This window comes from Scedosporium apiospermum (assembly GCF_000732125.1).
Source record: "Scedosporium apiospermum strain IHEM 14462 chromosome Unknown SEQ_SAPIO_0089, whole genome shotgun sequence".
Taxonomy (NCBI): Eukaryota; Fungi; Ascomycota; class Sordariomycetes; order Microascales; family Microascaceae; genus Scedosporium; species Scedosporium apiospermum.
The window spans coordinates 489,223-509,723 of record NW_015971790.1 but is presented as its reverse complement, the minus strand read 5'-3'; the positions used below and the strand labels follow the sequence as shown (position 1 = coordinate 509,723).

General features: G+C 53.2%; 3 protein-coding genes and 2 pseudogenes across 3 annotated transcripts; 4 read left to right on the top strand and 1 right to left on the bottom strand.

Annotated features, from left to right (window-relative positions):
• Positions 1-878: 878 nt before the first annotated feature.
• SAPIO_CDS3840 lies at positions 879-1,994 on the top strand (annotated as a pseudogene; the record flags this gene model as incomplete).
• A 4,283-nt stretch (positions 1,995-6,277) lies between these two features.
• On the top strand, positions 6,278-10,621 carry SAPIO_CDS3839 (ABC transporter; the record flags this gene model as incomplete). The annotated part of the gene is made up of 3 exons (XM_016786541.1): positions 6,278-7,918; positions 8,030-8,107; positions 8,165-10,621. The coding sequence occupies 3 exons, from the start codon at positions 6,278-6,280 to the stop codon at positions 10,619-10,621; spliced, it is 4,176 nt and encodes a 1,391-aa protein (XP_016643884.1).
• A 1,272-nt stretch (positions 10,622-11,893) lies between these two features.
• On the top strand, positions 11,894-13,432 carry SAPIO_CDS3838 (annotated as a pseudogene; the record flags this gene model as incomplete).
• Positions 13,433-13,477: 45 nt separating this feature from the next.
• On the top strand, positions 13,478-14,786 carry SAPIO_CDS3837 (uncharacterized protein; the record flags this gene model as incomplete). Its single annotated transcript, XM_016786540.1, has 4 exons — positions 13,478-13,588; positions 13,684-13,989; positions 14,053-14,665; positions 14,752-14,786. 4 exons carry the CDS (start codon positions 13,478-13,480, stop codon positions 14,784-14,786), a joined length of 1,065 nt encoding a protein of 354 aa, XP_016643883.1.
• A 2,078-nt stretch (positions 14,787-16,864) lies between these two features.
• SAPIO_CDS3836 (uncharacterized protein) lies at positions 16,865-17,905 on the bottom strand (the record flags this gene model as incomplete). The annotated part of the gene is made up of 4 exons (XM_016786539.1): positions 16,865-16,882; positions 17,017-17,553; positions 17,621-17,652; positions 17,734-17,905. The coding sequence occupies 4 exons, from the start codon at positions 17,903-17,905 to the stop codon at positions 16,865-16,867; spliced, it is 759 nt and encodes a 252-aa protein (XP_016643882.1).
• Between the last annotated feature and the right edge of the window lie 2,596 nt (positions 17,906-20,501).

Sequence of the window (20,501 nt, the reverse complement as noted above, 5' to 3'; positions counted from 1 at the left end):
GAGATTCTGCTTATCTCTATGAAGAGGGCCTGGCCTCTCAAATATTTTTGTGTTGAGCATCGGCACTAATATTCTTACCGTTACCATCAAACTGTCAGAAAATGCTCTCCGAAAGTCGGCCCCCTTCAACAATTTCGTAGTGAAAGCGCAGGGACCTCGGTGATGCTCCACTCTTCTCCTTCCTATTCTTAATTTTCCCTCCTTACCTACCGCGTCTTCTAACTGGCCAATTCGCGTAATCCACCAGCCTCAACTTTATCGCATTTTCACGTGTCTGCAGGGTGCACGTTCATTCGAAACTTCCGAATCGCACTTTCGAGGGCTCGATACCCCTACTTGCCCCTCCCACCCCTTGCCTTTGTCCAAGGAAACTTTTTTTACTCTAAAGAGAAACACGGGGGCTTGCCACCCTGTTGGTGGTGGCGGTGAGTCTAGGCTGGCGTTTTCATTGCCCCGAATGGAAGGCTTGCTCGGACTTGGACCCACTGGTCCCTGGATTTTGACACACCAGGCTTGACGTTTTTTTTTTTTTTTTTTTTTTTTTTTTTTTTTCCCTTATCAAGGACGGTCAGCTCGATGGCGGGCTTCGGGCGGCTTCCATTATCTCGCGGGCTAATCGATTGGGCGGTGCCGGAGGAAAAATCTTATCGGGCTAGCTGGAGCAGTGGAGAGTACCCCAGGTTTCCCTTAATTTTTTTTTTCTTGGATAAGAAGCCCTGGTCTAGGAACCATTACTTATTTCTTTTTTTTTTTCTTTTGTTTCCCAGTCAACTCACACCTTTTTCTCTCCCCCCCAAATAGCCTCGCTGAACCAATATGATAGTATTCGTCTGCCCTTACTCGCCTCTCAAATTTGCTACTCTCGTGCCATCTTCACGATGAAGATGGAAACTTTGGACCCCCAGCGCCGCCGGCGCTCCTTCGCGTCGACTCTCGCCCACAGGGTGAAGTCGCCGAAGAAAGACAATGCCTACATCCTCCAGATGCCCCCCGAAATTATCGACCTCACCCTCCATTTCCTCCCCGTCGAGTCCGTCATCTCCCTCGCCTTGACGTGCCGAGGCCTCCATGGGAGGTACCGCGATTCCACCAAACGCGTGCTTGATTCCTCCGCCAGGGAGAGTCTCCTCCTCTTGCTCGAAAAGGACGTCGCGGGGCTTTACTACTGCTACCACTGCAGTCAGCTACACACGTGGAATGCGCACCCGCACCAGCAGGAGGAAGGCGTTTGCAACTACGACGCCGGCTGCATGTTTCGCGATAGGCCGGATCCGTGGGTCGTTACGGGGTTCAGTTATAAGCTCAAGTTCCATACGGCGCGCCTCGTGCTGCATAATCGCCTTCGCGGACCTTCGCATGGTCCCGACGTCGAGAGGCTGAACATGGACCACGCCATCACGCACAGTTCACGCAACATTTCCATCAGCGAGTCTTGGCAGGCTAAGATCATCGGCGGCGAGCTTTTTCTCCGCGCTGTCTGGAGCTACCACCAGGGCAAAGGCGGCGCGACGAAATCTCTCGGGCGATGGGTTGAGCACGATGCTGACAGGTTCATCTGCAACCATGTCCGAGGGAGTCGTCTTTTGGAGTTCCCCGGCGCCGAGGGCTTGAATCTGGCGTCGATTGAGAGGATGGCGGGTCCTGTTAGGTCGTGTCCGGTTTGCTACACGGACTTCCAGATGGAGGTTCGCGGCGACGATTGGCATGAGGAGGAAGAGGATGATGATGACAGTGAAACCGAGTCTGAACGCGACAGTGGGGGTTGGACCATCACCGTCACAAAGTGGGTTCGCATGGGCAGCTGCAACTCGCCGTCGGATCCTCACTGGCAGACTCTCGCGAGCAAGACGACCCACGGACTCGAGTGCGAACCGAGGAAGACTATGTGCGAGGCCGGAGAGATTAAGCATATGTGGGCGGATGAGGGCGCGAAGTCTTCTGCTTACCAGGGACTGTTTGTCGAGCCTTCGTGTCTGCAGGTACCTCACCACTAAGGCGCCTGAGCAGACCGAGAAGCCTGCGCCGGTTCAGACATTGGAACTGGCGTGATTCCGCTAAGAGTCAGTTTCGATATCGGAACCTTTTTTTATTTTGGACTTGTGGACTTGGCATGTGATTTTTCCGCCGGCGGGGAGGGGAGGGTTCTTTTTTTCTTTTCACAGACGATTGCATTGGATATGAACGGGATGGATAGATCTTGGAACGCCATCGGGGTCCAGTATTCCCCCGACTCCCAAGGGACGGACGGACCTGCAAGTCAATGGATAGACAAAAACAAAACTGGTGAAGGGTTATAAATAGAGGAGGGATACAAAGAGACGGAATACAAGAGACGGGATAGAACAAAACTAGATCTGGCGGCGTCGGCGTTTGGGACAACATTTAGACAGCATTTAGATTTCTAGGTTAGAGCATTCGAGTTTGGATTTTCTACACACACCTGCTGCCAACGTACCTTGGTGATAATGCATAAAGCCGAGTCGTGGGAGGAGATGTTCGTTCGGGGCGCACCTTCCGTCTGAGAGCGGCGGCTTGCGTAGTATGTGTTATATATGAAGATTTGGCTCTGGATTCCCAACGTCTCATGGAAGCTCAAGTGGTCGAGCGGTGACGCACTGCTTATAAACTACTTCCACAAGGCGCCGGCGTGGAACCCGGTCTAGTCAAATCATGAGACGTGGAGGAAATTGGGTATTGGGAATGGGAATGGGAATGAGAAATTGGGAATTGGAGAGGGAGAAGTGGGAATTCTTTTTTGCTAGATTATATTTTGTTTTACAGGATATTCTTTTCGCTTATGTTCTGAGAGGGAATCTCTTATCTAGGCTCTCTGTTGAAGTTGTGATATTTTGAGGCTGGAGGGTAGAGGTGAGGTGAGGGAGGAGACTTAGAGAGGTTATTGGTTCGAAACCAGTGGTGGACATTTGCGCCGCTTTTTCCCCCTCCTACTCTTGTGCTGGGTTGACCTCCAAGATGATACTGCCCTACCCTTCTGAAGGATTGGAATGGAGAGAATAATGTTGTTTTGAGAAAGCACATTCGAACACAAACATCCGACATGGCAGCCCGTTGTAAGGCGACGGATCCTACAGGCTCTCCTGCTGGCCTCCCAGCTTAGGTCCTTCCTCTCCAAGCCCATCGCAGGCAACAGACTTTGGAAGGAACGTTACACCACTTCACGGATCAAAAATCTCTCCGTCGAGGTAGGTTCCGAACGCACGCCGCCGGAAGGAGGAAGGAAGATGCATTAAATCATACATGTCGAACATGTGGCTTATGCCTGGTTTGTTCTTGGGGTCACACAATGGCCCGGATAGGAAATAATTGGGAAGGAAAGAAGGAAGATGGCTCGGTGAATCCTTTTTTTGGCTTGCGATTTTGAGGGGTTCAAGAGAGGAGAGGAAGGTGCAGACGGAAGGACAACACGCCGAGTACGAAGTCGGATGAAATCAATTCCATCTGTCCGGATCAGCTTCTCTTCCTTGAGGACAATGAGTTCGGGTCCCCGAAGCCTGTGATCATAGATCATCTTCGTTGGATACTACGAAGTGCGAAGTGGTGTACTTCGTACCTCGTCCACAACAACTGGAGCCCGCCCACCTTATTGATCTTTAGTACGCATAATACAAGGAAGAACCCCCCTGGAGCTGGTTGCACCCAGGATCTTGGGACTGTCGGGGACTTACCGAGCAGTCTAGGCAGAAAACAGCTAGGCTTGCGAATTGCTAGTTGGGCAGACGAGCCAGGTCTGTGTTCTATGACGGATGCTGTCTTGCCTGTCCTGTGCACGGTCTGGACTACTCATACACCACAGGAGGTCAAGCCGGGGATGTGCTTCCCCCGTTCATACGAAGTACTTTGTCTAGGAGGGCGATGATTCGAAACCCCTCGTACTGACGAAGCTGAGACTGAAAAGAGTGCCCGGCTCGATTCATCATGACCCTTGTATATTCCGTCCCTCACTGGACAAGTCCCAGCTTGAGGCCTGACGAGTCCGGACCGATGTTGTCATTGTCAATTTAAAGTTGATATTAATACAACGCTGACTAGAAAGTTGAAACACAGCTTCCATCGTTTAAGCGCAAGCGAGCTCCGCTTTAATTTGCGTCTTGGGAAAGTTGGGGTCTTCGACATTGACGAGATTGAGAAGGGGGTGCGTCCCAAATTGCAACTTGCAAATTGTGTGGGTGAGTCCATTATTATCATATATTATTATTATTATCCTTCGAACTGCACTTGGCTACGCGAGATGATACACTGACGTATCACTGCTGCATCCAGACAAACCGACCTCTCATCACACCTGGTTGAAAATCCTCCAATTCTTTTCTTTTCTTTTTGTGGTCTGCCCCACCTCGCTTCGTAACCGATCGAAGAAATTCGTTTCCCTCGCTTCGGTTGCCCACCTGCTGCGGAGATGGGAAGAGGAATCGCCGCCAATCTTCGCCGAGTCCAGAATTGTCCGCACAAAACAGCTGAGTACCAAGTTTAGTACCAAGCTGAGTACCAAGCGGAGGTGTGGGGGTTGGCTGTCCAATCTTGGCGGCAGATAAATTATTCAGGTCCCCGCGACACCAAGCCCATGGCAAGCGAGCCGAGCAAAGACGGCAGGATGCGTGTCCAAATTTCCAAGCCAGCGTCCGAGGACGAGCTAATATTGCCTCTGTCCGCTTCCGTCAACCGAATCGCAATAACAAAGCTAAGCTCCTAATTAAGTGTAAACCCACACATCACCGACTTATTGATGATGCCCGAACCTCGCTTAGCAGCTTGCCCACGGCCGAAAAGGCCTGGCCTCGAACAGAGCTAGTCTCCAAGTGCCAAGTGGCGTTCGCTGATCACCCGGTTCCCTGGTTCACCAGATCCCGGCTGGGCGAATCTGTTAAAATTTCCCACTGATGATGGTGAAATGCCGAAGGCACGAGTAAGTACCTATCCGACGAAATACACAGGTACTAGAAATACTGTTGATGAGCTCGCTACCAAAAGACTCGACTGATGTTGAGTCTGCGCTCTGGGATGCCGTTCCAGATCCCCATCTCTCCACGCACTCACAGGATCAGCCATGGATCCCCAACCCCCCCCCCTCCACTTCGCTTCGCTTCCGCCTCTCCCAAACCACCAAATTTCGCAAACCCTAACCGTCATCCATGCCCACACCACCCTTGGCGCCACCCGACAAAGACATGTTCCGCGGACAAGGGATCTTCAAGCGAGAATCCGTCTGCCAAAAAGGGCTTGTCTCATCTCGCGAGTCATATAGGTCTGCCTCTCCGAAAATCCAAACTTACACTCCTATTGTATGCTAGCTTCGAAAGAACGTTAGTTAGTTGCTACCACACCATGTGGATGTGGGTCCTTCTCCCCATATTTCGTACTCGTACTTTGTTCTCTGCGCCGCTGATCCGATCCCGCATGGGGGTCACTGCCGTGCTTCGCTTCTGTCGTTCTTGGTTCGAGGAGCGAGCCCTTCCAACCGAGCTCTACACACGGAATAATGCCTATATTAAAGGAACACGAGGGATGAGAGGCAACGCTACACATACTTGATAAGCACTCAGGTACTTCGTAGATTGCCAAGTACTGCATAGATCTCAGAATGCAATGGCACTCCCCGTTGCATTCTCGGTTAGTGTAGGGCGGGCGGGGGCATATGTCCCAAGGAAGAAGGTCGTCGGAATTGTGAAGTGGAGGGCTCCCCGGAGCGAGCACTTCCCGGATGGGTCTGTCTGGAAGGGTCCGTCGGTTTAGTTCCCTTGTTCTCTTCCACTACAGGTCGGGCGGTACCGAACATCGCTTATATTGATGATCTCATCACCTTGGCTGCTTTTATTACTCTTTTCCTGACCTGCTCGCCATCTCGACTGCGCAGTTTTTGAATATCCCTTCACCGTAACCTTGTTTCTTTCTTTTTCCATTTCAATATTTCCATAAATTTCGAGAGGAAAAGCCCGCAGCCCCGTTCTAAGGGCACTTTTTGCTAAGCTAACCTCCGCATCACGAATCCTGGCACTCGCAGTCGACGAACCGAAGTGTAAACGGGCATCTTAGTCCTCACTCTTTTCCTTGGAGACCGCATATTCACTCTTAAATCACAGTCTGGACTAACTAATCAAAAAGCCTCCTCAAACCACTCCCGTTTGAGTTTACACTGATATCAGCTCTTCATTGCTCCTCGTCTTTCGATATGGCTACCACTATTTCCTAAGTCCGTCCCATCTCTCGAAGCAGTGTAAATACTCCCCTCGACCACCATTCAGCCAACCACACCCTCCGTATGGAGAGGCCTGCATCTCCCGAGGGCGCCCGGCCCCAAAGCCACTATTCCGCCCTCGAAGCCGAGAAAATGGACCGCCCAAGCTCCGTCGCTACCTCCGCGGACCACCCGGCGCTGCGGGAGCCCACCACCCAGTACCGCCTTTCCATCTCCGGCGCCACTCCCCTCTCCCTTGATGACGTGCAAGCCGTCGATATCCAGATCCGGGATCTCTCCGTCGTCGTTGACACTTCGCCTTCGTGGCTCGAACCGGCCACTTACCCCCAGCTCTTCAAGGAGCGCAGCTTCTTCGGTCCGAAGAAGCCTGGCGACAAAACGTTACTCCATGATGTTAGCGCATCGTTGGCACCGGGGTCGTTGACTGCTATTATCGGGGGGAGCGGCTCTGGGAAGACGACGTTGTTGAATACGCTGGCCGAAAGGATGTCAAGTCCGAGGTTGACGGAGGCGGGAGAAGTGACGTTTAATGGGGTGAAAGGCGTGCATTCAGCGAGGCATGCGTACGTGATGCAACAAGACGTATTACTACCGTCGCTCACTGTTAGGGAGACCTTAGGGTACTCTGCCGATTTGAGGTTGCCCGCTTCCACGACTTCCGATGAGCGGAGAAAGGTCGTCGAGGAGGTTATACTGGAGCTTGGGTTGAAGGAATGCGCCGACACGAGGGTCGGTAGCACGCAGCATAAGGGATGCTCTGGCGGAGAAAAGAGACGGACGAGCATCGGCGTACAGTTACTAGCGAATCCCTCCGTTCTCTTCCTCGACGAGCCGACGACGGGTCTCGACGCCACCAGCGCCTTCCAACTCGTCAAGACGCTGAAGAGCCTGGCGCAAAAGGGCCGCACCGTCATCACCACCATCCACCAGCCGCGATCTGAAATCTGGGACCTCTTCGATAACCTCATCATCTTGACCAAGGGAAGTCCCGTTTACTCGGGCCCCATGAAGGAATGCGCTCCGTGGTTCGAGAGCCAGGGCTTTAAGCTTCCGCCGTTTGTTAACCCTGCCGAGTACTTCATCGACGTTGCCGCGATCGATAACCGGACGCCCGAGCTTGAGGCGGAGACCGTAGAAAGGGTGTCTAGGCTCAAGGCTGCGTGGGTGGAAGAAAGTTGTACGCGGTACGGCCCGAATACTGCTGCGTCAGAGACGGAAGAAAATGCTGGGCACCATAAACGAAAGAGTTCTAAGGCCAAGAGAAAGAAGAAACAACACGCCACATTCTTCAGACAGCTAGCCGTCCTAACCGATCGTACATTCAAAGTCACCTATCGCGACCCGCTGGGCATGCTCGCCGCCACACTGGAAGCCGTCCTCATGGGTATAGTCACAGGCTACATCTTCTACAACCTCGGCAGTGACCAATCCGGCATCCGCTCACGTCAAGGCGCCCTATACACGGCCGCCGGCCTCCAGGGCTACCTGATGCTCATGTTCGAAGTGTACCGGCTCACTATCGACATCCTGACCTTTGACCGCGAGCACAGCGAGGGCTGTGCCGACGTCGTACCCTTCCTGCTGTCCCGCCGCTTCGCTAGGATGTTCACCGAGGACTTGCCCGTACCGTTCCTATTTAGCGTCATTTTCTTCTTCATGGCTGGGTTCGAGAGGGACGCTGAGAAGTTCTTCATCTTTTTTGCCGTTACACTGTTGAATCATTATGTAGCTATGACATGCGCCATGAGTTGTGTTGCAGCTGTGAGGCATTTCCCCGGTGCGAGTTTGATTGCTAATTTGGTGTATACTTTGCAGAGTATGGCTTGTGGGATGTTCATCCAGAGCAATACTATTCCGGTGTACGTGCGATGGCTCAAATGGATCACATATACGGTAAGAATTCCTCTCTCTTTTGACATCCTTGATCTGTTCTAACATTTCCCGACCCAGTTCTATGTCTTCGGTGCGTACTGCGGCAACGAGTTCCAAGGAAACTTCTACGATTGTCCGTTTCCCGGAGGAAGAGAGAACCCCCTCTGCGTGTCGTACACTGGCGAGTACGTTATGGAGTTTCTCGGATTCCCGGAAAACTGGGTAGCCCGACCGATCCTCATCCTAGTCGCATTCATCGTCGCCCTCCTCGCCCTGTCCGCCGTGCTCCTCTACTTCGTCAAGGTGGAGATGACAATTGCGCGTGCCCGAACCTCCGATACCGACCTGTCCGCCGGCAAAGAAAAGATGAAGGCGAGCTCCATCGCCGAGGTCCGCACCATCGACGTCGGCCTCGACAGCTTTGCCCTCGAGCTCGACAAGCGGACTACCTATGGCAAGAAACTGCCACGCAAGACGATCCTGAACCCCGTGACGGCTACGTTCCAGGCTGGGACGCTAAACGTCATCATGGGCCCCTCTGGCAGCGGGAAGACATCTCTGCTAAACGCCATGGCGCTGAGACTGCATAACACTGCCGGCACGAGGTACCTCCCCAGCGGCAAGCTCACGTTCAACTCGGCCGTGCCGTCACGGGCCGTGATCCGTTCCGTTTGCTCCTACGTCTGCCAGGATGACGATGCGCTCCTCCCGTCACTGACGGTCCGCGAAACTCTCCACTTCGCCGCCGGCCTACGTCTTCCTTCCTGGATGAGTAAAGAGGAGAAGAAGCGACGCGCTGAGGACGTCCTGCTCAAAATGGGTCTCAAGGACTGCGCAGACAACCTCGTAGGCAGCGATCTGATAAAGGGCATCTCAGGCGGCGAGAAGCGCCGCGTCTCCATCGCCGTACAGGTGCTCACGGATCCTCGCATCCTGCTCCTTGATGAGCCGACTTCGGGCCTAGACGCCTTCACGGCGAACTCTATCATGGAGGTGCTACAAGGTCTCGCAGCCGAGGGGCGCACGCTGGTTTTGACGATTCACCAGGCCAGGAGCGACTTGTTTACGCATTTCGGGAACCTGTTGCTCTTGGCGAGGGGAGGCGAATGCGTGTATACGGGGAGGGCGGGGGAGATGTTGGGGTATTTTAGGGGGTTTGGGTATGAGTGCCCGAAGCATACGAATCCGGCGGATTTCGTGATGGATCTTATTAGTGTGGATTTGAGGGAGGAGGAGAGGGAGAGGGAGAGTAGGGAGAAGGTGAGGCGTTTGATAGAGGCCTGGAAGAGGAATATTGAGGAGAGTGAGAGGGCTGTAGTGGATGAGGAGGGTGGAAAGAAATTACCAAATATTGAAGAGACAGAAGAAGTCGCAGATGAAAAGAAGGAGGAGAAGGGAATCAAGGCCGAAGGCGATGAGCACAATGACTCGGCCCAGCCTTTACAAGATGGAACTGTCACGGACGGTGATATATCTGAGAAGGCCGAACAATCAGAGCCCAAGAATCTCGCCGAGGAAGACGCCATAACCCCCATCGCCCAAACCGATAGTCACGAAAACAACACCAACCATCTCACAAGAACAGTCTCCTCGATCCCCCGCCGCTCTCTCAACAAAGCCACTCTTGCAACACCCGCCGAACTTGGCGCCCTCGTAACCAAACGCGCCTCCTTCGCCACAGCCCTCCCCATCCTTCTCCACCGCGCCACGATCAACTTCCGACGCCAACCCCAACTCCTAATGGCGCGCACAATGCAAGTCATCGCGCTCGGCGCCGTCTTCGCACTCTTCTTCGCGCCCCTCGACAACGACTTCTACTCGGTCCAAAATCGCATGGGCTTCGTCCAAGAAGTCGGCGCCTTCTACTTCGTCGGCATGCTCCAAAACGTCGCAGTGTACCCCGCCGAGCGCGACGTCTTCTACCGCGAGGACGACGACGGCGTTTATGGTGTTGACGCCTTCATGGCACAGTATACGATCCTCGAGGTCCCCTTCGAAATCCTCAGTTGTCTCGTCTTCGGGGTGCTCGCCGACCTCGCCGTCGGATTGCCGCGCACAGCTGAGATGTACTTCATCGCGACGTTTTCGTGCTTCGGTATCGTCTCGTGCGGCGAGAGTCTGGGTATCATGTTCAACACGCTGTTCTCCTCGCACACGGGCTTCGCCGTCACGCTTACGTCCGTCGTGCTCTCAATCGCAAACGCTATGGCCGGCGTCCTATCTACCAATATGCCGGCTTTGCTTAATGCGATGAACTACCTTTCCCCCGTGCGTTACGCCACGAGGGCGCTTGCGCCGTTTTCGCTGAAGGGGGTGGAGTTTGTTTGTGATGAGGCGCATATGCTGGGTGGGAAGTGTATTATCGAGACCGGGGAGGACGTGCTTGAGTTATATCGGTTGGATGTCGATCCGGTGGTGAATGTGGTGGCGTTGGCGGCTTGTGTGGTTGTTTATAGGGTTTTGGCGTGGGGCTTGTTGAGGGCTGTTAGGGGGCGGTGGAGGGGGAGGAAGGTGAAGGAGGAGAAGAGGAAGTAGAGCGGTATTGCTTGATTGTTTTGTTTTGTCCTTTTCTGCTCTGGTTCTTGACTATAGGTAGGAAGGGACGCCTGATCTCATGAGGCATAGGGATAGAGGGATGGTTCTTCAAAGCATGGAGTTTGGGCTTATAGAAGAAGGCGGTTCCTTAGGCCTTTTGTGCAGGACATTTGATGTACATGAATGGAAAACTTGTCATGAATAGTTAAAATAAAGATGTTAAGAAGCCTCATTTTGCTGCCCATCTCTCCGAACTTGTTGGTGAAAGTTGAGCTTATAGCATAAAGAGAAATTCACTCCGGCGACAACGGAGCAAACCCGGTCCCACTTTCGGACCCGGCACGGAAGCCACACCGACACCTCCGTCCATCCCAACATCCGCCCCTCAACATCGTGAGATCTGCCAACTTCTTCTGCTTGGGATTAGTCGCTAAACCCTATGGAGAAGAATAAAAACTCTCCTCATCCTCTGTTTTGATTTCTGTTTTCTTCCCTCTTCCAAACCTCAAACCGCGAACTTAATCGATTCCTTATCTCGACATCCGCATTCCTTCATCTTCTTCGTTTGTGTTCCATCTCTGTATCTTCCTCGGAAAGATTGTCGATATACCAAGTCGCCGGAAGCTCTTTTTTGTGGTTTTAGACTTCTGGTTCGGTGAGTGTTTTCTGTTCTCGTCTGGACGCGCTTTCTGTTGTGGCATGGCGATGGTCTATCTTGCTTTCTAGAACTTGTTTCTAGCTTTTCCCTGAGAGTCTGTCTACTTTTGTCGCGTCTGGAGTCGACGCCCTGCCTTATTTCGAGCTTCTGCGGCCAAAGTTGGCCCTTGACGCGCCTCGTAGCCCCTTCCCCTTGACCTAGCAGTCAGCTTTTTTCTCTCTTCTCCTCCCGGTGCTTTCTTTTCCCTTTTCACACAGTCCATCCATTCCCAAGATATCGTTCTGTCTTCGACCAATCCTTCAGTCTGATAGTTCAGAGCTATCGTTTCCTCATCCTGTACACCACCATCACTATAGACGTTCGCCTCCATACTTCTCTGCCTGTCTCCATCTTCTCTCCTCGTCATACTACCCACTGCACTTCCACGAAGCCCCCTACTTCATCCTTTACTATAGGCGACATCAACCGAAAGCTCACTTGCTAATCGAAGCATCACCAGATACACACTCAAACTTCCATCTCGATCTCAAGGAACGTTCACCAGCACCCGCAGAAAGCCAATAGGCCTCATAACGCGGGCTCGAGGTGAAAAAGCAACCCTGAACGATTCAAAGATGCATCCTTACATCCCACCGGTCTACCCGGCGTATAGCTACTACGCACCCCCTCCCACGGACTTCATCCCCCCTCCCGGTCCTCACCCTCCTCACCCTCCCTATCCTCCCTTCGCTGGACAAGGCACGCACCCCCAAGCCCCCCGAGCCTCGCAATATATGCCCCCGCCCGGCTTCAACGGACCAACCTCTGCCTTTTTCCACTCCCATTCGGCTCGCCTCACATCTCCCTGGCCCGTTTACAATGGCCCCCCTCACCCCGGTGGGGGTCCCGTCCCCCCCAACTTCGGAGGCCATCCTGGCATGGGCCATCATCATTATGGCCAGCATGGTATGCATGTTCCTCATCCCATGGGACCACATCCTCAGATGCGAGGCCCTGCGCCGCATGTTCACTATTCGGTTCACGCGTACCAGGGCGCTTATACTCGTCCTGGCTATTCTGGTGTGGCTCCCCCTGGTGGCCCGCCGCCTCCTTATTCGCCCCCTGGTGTAGGCCATTGGGGTCCTGTGCCTCCGGGAAGAGGTGTTCCTGTGCATCAGGCTCCGAATCCGGGGTTTGGAATGCATCATCAGCATGGTCCAGTCCCTCATGGACCGTATCAGCCGAATGGAATGCCAATTCATCAAGGTTACGTTCCTAATCAGCAGGGTCGGCCGGGCCAGTCGGGTCCTTATCCCGCCAACGCTATGCCAGCTCATCATCATGGGGCCGGTTTGCATCACGGACCTGGCCCGCAGAATGGTCGTGAACCTCACGATAACCCAGCTCCTGGCTATAGTCCTCCTCCGTACGACGGTCAATCGGGTCAGCCTGGTCCACAGCAGGAAAATGACATTCCGGTTCATGATAATAACGGTCCTCATCAAGATCCATCGACCAAACCTAGTTCGCAGCAAGCCACAGGTACGTCTTCACATCATGATAGCGGTTCTCATGATGGACCCTCGCATCAACCTGGCTCGCGCCCGTCTACCCCCCTGCGACCCCCTCCTGCACCCCTTCCCCGGCATCGTAGCCTCCCCAACCAGGGAACTGGAAATCCTGGCAATCCCAATGGACCCCAGGGCAGGCCTACCGGCTCGGGTCAGCCCCCTAGTGCCCCCGGAGACGTCTCCATCATGTGTCGTGAGCCTGGTGTCCAGCAACGACCCTCGAACCGAGTAATCATCGCCCACGGTTCGAAGCCGCTACCCAGCACTCCTCCCGTCGTCGGCGGTGCTGGACCAAACCCTGCCAAGCGAATCAGCAATGAGAACCCGTTCGCCCGGGCCGACTCCGACCGCGGCGACTCCACCGCTGCCCGCGCTTCTCGAGCCAACGAGAATATCGCTTCTCGCCGAAACGGGAACGTCGCATCCGGCCTAAGTGAGTCCTCCCGTGCCGCCATTTCTCGAGCCAACGAGAATATCGCTTCTCGCCCGAATGAGAACGCCACGTCTCGCCGAAATGAAAATGTCGCCTCTCGAGCAAACGCGGGTGCCGCTCCTCGCCGAAACGAGAACGTTCCCAACAGCCGTCTCGGACCGGTGGTCTAGGAAAACCGTCCGCAGACGCCTGCTTCTGCCCCGGGCAGATTCTCCATGCGGCCTCCCCGAGCGTACCAGGGCTCAATCCACCTGGGCGGCAAGATAATCAGCAAGTCATTCCTCCGCCCGAGGCTTTTCGCCATTCGTAGGTCTGGAGAGAAGCTTGTAAGTTACTTTCTCACACACACTTTTTGTTTTTCTTTCTCTTCTTTGAACTTGAGTGTGTTGTTGATCTCGGAGCGCTAACTTCATCGTACCAGTACAACCCCGACGGCTCGGAAATCCGCCCCCGGTGGCCAAAGCGCAAGGATCCTGAGGACAAATACACTCGGACTGAGTCGGCGGAGAGCGAGACCCCACGACTTCCCAGGGATGAGGCTGGCAGTAGCAGGTTCGCTTCGGCGCCTGGTCCTCAGGTAATTCCCGAGCATCTCCAGGAGCCGTCGGATTTCGCCTTCGATGGCATTGCTCCTCACACCCCGAGCGAGATGTCGGCACTCCGAGTCCCTCGTCCCGGTAACCCCGTCGCCAAGACTCTCGAGTCCGCGCCGACCCGTGACAATGAGGTCCCCATGCAAGAGACATCCACCGCCGGCAAGCAACCTATTCGCCGCTCTGATCGAGTCTAGTCTCCCAAGTCCGAGGACGAAAGGGTCGATGGAATCTTCGGCGGTGCCAAGCGCCAGCGCGAGCGGGAGCGCGGCATGTTCGGAGTCTTCAAGTACGGGCCGAGCAAGAACAATCAGGGAAATCCCCCCACCCCGACCCCTCAGAAGCGATTCAAGAGCGAGCCGATCTCGTCGGGCTCGAAGCGCTCCCTCTCTAAGGAGCATGCGTCTGGCAAGTTTGATGATATTAGCCCCCGGCTGAGGGAGTTGTTTAAGCGTAAGCAGAGCAAGGATGAGGAGAGTGACGGTCTTTCCACCACGCCTTCGAAGAAGCCTCGTCGTATCGGTCTGTTCAGTCGTTTCATGTCTCAGCCGTCGGGAATTTTGCCCCCATCCCCCATCGAGAAGCTTGTTGAGAGTCCTCGAGGTGCGCAGCCTGTCGCTACACCTCGTCGTCAGACTGCCCCCGCTGGAAGCGCGACGGCCGCCACGCCTCGATCGATCAAGGTGGAGCGCCCAGAGTCTGAGAAGGACGAGCAGGAGAGGATTCCGTTTTTGAAACTTCCGTATGCTGATTCGAACGATGACGATGGCTTTACGCCCGTCAACCCCCCTGGCATGTGGAAAAACAAGGGTAAGTACTTGCACATTATCGAATCCCCATGCGCAACAGGTTTACCTGCTAACTTGTGACCTCTAATCTCCCTTGGTCCGAACTAGGTCGAAACAATCCCTTCGCTCGGAAGGATCATTAAGATATTATGCCAATCAAGTCACTGTCACCGATGACCTGGTGACCCATCCGGAAAGAGAGCCAAAGCGAGTACGGACTAGAGGAAGGCTTCTTCTAACTCTTGCCGGAATCGGGGTCTACTCTCTTTGTATTATAGGGTCGACAGGAGCGCTAAGATGAAGCTCGTTATGTTCAAGTTTATGTCTGCAAGCCCGCGACGTTTTTTTGGAACTTTGTTACACTCTCCACTCACTCTCAGATTGTCAATACGAATCAGCGCGAGGCTAATGTTTCTAAATATCTGCACCTTTCTCCTTTCCAATGTGTCGTGCTCCAGCGACCTGTGATCTATCAAATGTCTCCCCGGAAAGCAAAAACACACTCCTGCTGTCCTAGACCGGCACTAGCTAATCACAGACATCCCCAGTCTAGTATTGAACTTCTTTCCTTCTTGTCCAACAGCAGACCTCTCTTCGATACTTCTCCTAAAAACGTTTTGGGGCTGCTTATATCTCACCAAAGCTGCCTCTCCATGCACTGTCTTCGTCGAGAGGAGCACCCCAGGTTCTTTCTTCCCCTTTCAGCATAGTTTCGAGGGTTCGTTACTCTCATCACTCGTCACGATTCTCTATTTGGAGTTTGTATGGCGATCCCCAAAATCACCAACTCTTCGGGCGCCTTCAACCTGACATCGTTTTCGACACATCCTGCCATAAATTCCGTACTCCAAAGGGAAAGCAACGAAGAAGAAACGGCCATCATGATACCCGAATATTCCTTTTCCCGCTTCCCAGGCCACAAAACCATACCTATTGTCTTAGATCCATATCCCTGGACGAGAGTTGACAGCAACAGCGATTATATAATTGTTTCAAGAATGATGTTGCTTCCGGTCCCCCTCACAGCGAACAGAGTCACGAACTCCATCATGATCCAGGATGCTTCTAGAAGTTCTCTATCAAATATTATTTGAATGTTACAGGCAACTGGGACTAAACTGGGGATAGAACTGTCGGAACTTGTTTTGTTTCCTGGAGATCGCCGAGTCTTTATTAGTAGTTGCTTAGCATTGATAGAGATGGCAAGTAATTTGTCTCTAGATTCTTGACCTTGCTGCTTCTTGGCACCAGATACTAGCCAGGACCGTGGAAGCTCCAAGTATTGAGAGAACTCTCTTGCAACGGGAATATCCACTCTGCGCTCCATGTCAACTAAGAGATCTGGGCTTCTCCACTCGAAGATGAGTCCTATATCGTCGAGGTAACACAACGCTTGGGACACACCCCTGACACCGTGCCCAGATCCGCAGATCCCATTGCCAACTGGCGGGAATGTACCAAGAACCACCGCGTCCTACTCGACTGTATTCCACACATCTTCCTCCGTGATTCGGAGCAAGTTGGAGAACGCGCCGGTTTGATTCTCAGGTCGGGTGTTGGGTGGGGGAGAATGGGCATGGGCCATATATAACCCCTGAAATATTTTATACGGAGATCGACGCCACTTAGCGAACCGGGGTCCGCGGTTGTGTTGGTGGACGGGCTTTGGAGATCCACCGTGATATAGGGGGTAAAGTTATAGTTAAAGCTCTTAGGAAATGGGCGAAATATCATTGATATATCGCGAGGATAGAGTTAGCGACAGCGAGATCACCGAAGCGCGAGTGTCACGTTCACAATAACCCCTGCCAAGCCCCAATTTCGTCGCGCGTCCGTCCTCTCATCCCAAAACCTAGATGCAGCCGATACCGTCTCTCGATATCAGACCCGTCAACCTGGTCTTGTTAAGAGCACGTTCTATAGATACCAACAGCACTCCATTGACCCTGGCGATGAAAAATCATCCAAAGAAACGCGCTCAAGTCAGCGAGCGACGCGCGTCTTCATATATCTGACGTGCGTTTATAGTTGAGGCCAGCTCCGCGTGCACCTTGTGTTGCAGTACGAGTTGCAAGCGATCCCAATCATGAGTAAAACTCCACAGGGGGCCGTCCTGTCCCCCCCCCCCCCACAGGTCCGCACGTTGGTGGGGGGAGGGCGGGGGTAGCGGGCTCGGGGACTTACAGGCAGTGCGTAACGTTCGGAAAAGTACCAGTCAAGCTCACAAGTACCCTCCGTCCTACCACAAAGAACCCGTTTCGTAAGGCCTCGCGAGGTTGAGACTTCGATCCCCCTCACCTGCCCGAAAGTTTCAAGCGTAGAACGTATCGGAACGCCTGGAGAGACTTGATCAGGAATGGCGGTGTGCCATACCTTTATGTGCGCTACGTAATCTCCCTCGTCGAGATCTAGGGAATCTACCTCGTTGAACCACTGCCCGACGTATCTATCCTGCAGAGGGTTCTCGTATTGAAATAGGAGACCGGATACGGAATCGGGAGGGCGCGAGCGACCCTCGGCGCCGGAGGAGAACTTGATACGCCGGACATCTCGAGTTGTAGCGCCAGTGACGCATGAATTAGTGACGGCCAGATACCGTGTCTCGAACAGGTTCTCCTGCGTGACAGGAATTGCGGCGGAGTGAGGTAGAGAAAGCGGAACTGCAGTAGCAGAAGCAAAGGCTGGCTCGGTTACGGCCAAGGTTGCGGGGACCGGGTCTTGGGGACAGACGACTGCTATTGCCGTTAATTCTCCGTCGAATCCCTTGATCTCTGTCAGGAAGCCTATCAAAGGCTTGTCGGAAGTAAACTGGAATGTCGCAAAGGTCTCAAACTGGGAGGGAAACTCAATAGCTTCCATATCTTGATGAGGCATGGCAAATACACACTGCGCCGAGGCATTTGTCGTTAACTAAGTTTAGAAACCAGGGTAAGTGTCACAGGGTCAAATAGAGTGAGGACAATGAACATCTCTGTACCTTAAAACCTCGAAGACTGGGTGCCTGCTCGCCTGTCGGAACCCAGCCAAGGCATTGTACCTCCGTTATGCGTTCTCCAAGCCTGCTGTTTATCGAAAACGATATCTCCGTACATCCCCTCTGATTATCAGCAGTAGCCGTGATGCTTCGTGAGCCATAGAAAACTTCGCTGCCATCGTCGTATGCAAAGCCGAAGCCAACGGGGAGGCGTTCGAAGGGGCAGAACTGGACCACTATCCGATTGGGCTGGGCAAGTTTTTCTCCCTTTGGTCCGCCGAAGTTCATATTTAGACGGACGACTGAGCCCAAACAAAGAGGTTCCGCTTGATGTTTGTGGATAAATTAATTCCGCGTGGTTGCTTAGGGGAAGCTCTGGTTTCCACATAATTGCCTTCGTGTGTGGCGTCGTCCAGTCTCCTGAGCCAGGGTATTCGGTAGAATACTGAACCAGTCCAAGACAAATGCATTTGTAGACCTAGTCGAGGAAAGGTTAGCGAGTAGGCATAGGTCGCGAGGAGGACAGGAGAATGTGAGCCCATACATTGACAGCAAAGGAAAAGCCCCGGATACACCATGATACATCAGGAACTAGCTCCCCAACTGCAGCACCTGGATTAGATGCGACCGAACCCCCAAGCAGCCTAACTTCCTGTCCATTGGAGCATGTGTCGATGTGAAACTCGACTCCCACTATTCCATCTTCGAGACTGTATACTCTGACGGATTGGATAACTTCGCCTGGCCCCAGATCAAGATGTTCCTCTGACGGTGGAATAATAAGGCCCACTTGACTAGAGCTAAGAGCCTGGACATCCCCTTGACCTTTATAGCCCTGGAGACGTATCCCGGAAAGGTAGTTCCTGCAATTGAAGTTGATGAAAGACAAAGACAGGCGAACAGGCGAGTTCTCGGGGAAAATAACATGTTGGTCAGGGTCTAAGTGGGCGACATGACTTTGCACAAAGGCTCCATTCTGGTAGCCCTCTGGGAGGGGAATTTCCACGGTGAGAGGAGTTTCAGGGGTAGTGGTGGTCCAGTACTCCATGAGAGGAATCAGCGAGACACACAGATGGTGAAAGACCTTCCAGATGTTAGCCAGCCCGCCATTTCTGCATTCTTGGAGAAGCCGATACAACTTGTACCAGTCTAGATCCATCCCGGACACAACGTGGCGCTGCCCCGCTAGGAAGTAATCCATCTCTCGACCGGGGGCAAAACGACTCTTCCAGAATGGCCGGGAAAGAGATGCAGGAGAAGAGATTGCGGCGGCTGCTCTGGACGCAAGGCGAAGACTACAAAAGTCTGCAGACGGCAACAGAATAAAAATGGTCTCGAGGATTTCGACGGGGAAACATCCAAAGGGATCCCGGGCTGCGTGCATGCCACCGGCGGGCTTTATTATTGCTTTCGTTGACTGCGGTAGATCTACTGCCATACTTTGAGATGCGGTGACGAACTTTGTTATATCCTGGACCGGACTAACTAGGAGAAAAAGGTACTCTCCAGCAAGGTCAAAGTTGTTGCGGGACGCCAACGCGCCGCCGTAGCCGAATCGGGTCAGTAGGTCACCCTTTGAATCACAGGGAAAGCAACTCAGAAGAACGCGGAGGCATTCGGCCACACGATTAGGTTGGTAGGTCTTTGCCGTATCCTCACCGGCCAGACGAGCGAGCAGTAAAGTCCAGCATACGTCATGAATAATGGCCGCAGACGGCCTCTGTGGCGCCTGGGGAAGCTCATCTATGATGACGGAGTCGGGGTTGGCCTTGAGGTATGTGGCCGAAGGATCAGAACTGACCCAGAAGTTGGTCGTACTGATAAGACCAACCCCAGATATAGATGGCGGTGGGCCGGGGAGGACTGCATGGAGTTGGGATACCTGTAAGCAAGCGCGAAATTCTAATGTTCGGTAGCAGACTCTTCTAGCCTCCGTCACATACCTGTCCGCATTTCGCACATCCATGGTCCCTTGCCTGTTATGGGCAAAGGTTCACTACAGCAATAGATCTCAACTCCACATAGCGGACAGTAGACGCGAGTCATCGTAAACTTGGTTTAAGCACGAGAAACCACTTTCTTTGGCCTGCTGCTACAGAGTCGGAAATGTACGAAGCAGTGTTGAGGGAAGCTGGAGAAGAAGCATTTCAACTTTGATGAGCCCCCTCAAAGCTGCGAGGTTGGAAGGTTGGAAGGAATAGGCAGGCGCAGGATGTCGTTAACGCCTGATCCTTTAGGCTACGAAGTTGCGTAAGAACGGGGGAACTCGAAACATCTTCAACGAGGTTCTTACTTTACCTAGGTATCTTTATCATAATTAAAAACATGCTCGCGGATTTCAGAGTTTATGAAGGGAAATCGAAGATATCTACGCAAAGGGTGGCAGTCTCTCGCAGTGTGTGCCAGTGCTAGGCCAGCCTTCTCTCTGAGTATGGTCTTCGAGGTTTTTGACCTCTCCAGAGATCGCAGAACATGGGAATCTGCGGTGTGGCAGGGGAAGGGAAAAAAAAATCCGTTCTGGAGCAAATAAATCACCATCACCATCACCACCACCGTCATGGTGGTCCCCCCCCCGGAGGTTGGCCCCAAGAGAATTCGTCGCTAGCTGGTGTTAGTTTATCCTAATGAACTTTCCCAAGAAAGTGGACAAGGCTTGACATGTCCAGACGCGAAAACAAGCGTAAATGGTCTCGGTCATGTCCTCACTTGGTTGAAGTGAAAAAGTCCCAAAGTGGACTGCGCGTAAATGCCGTATCCCCCAAGTGGTGAACTCGAGAATGCGGTCCGATCGCCACGACGATATGGATGATGGTTCCGGAGTGTAAGCAGCCAGAAGTCCCTCCCAGCCATGCGTACGGAAAAAGCTCTGCGTTTCACGTAGCCT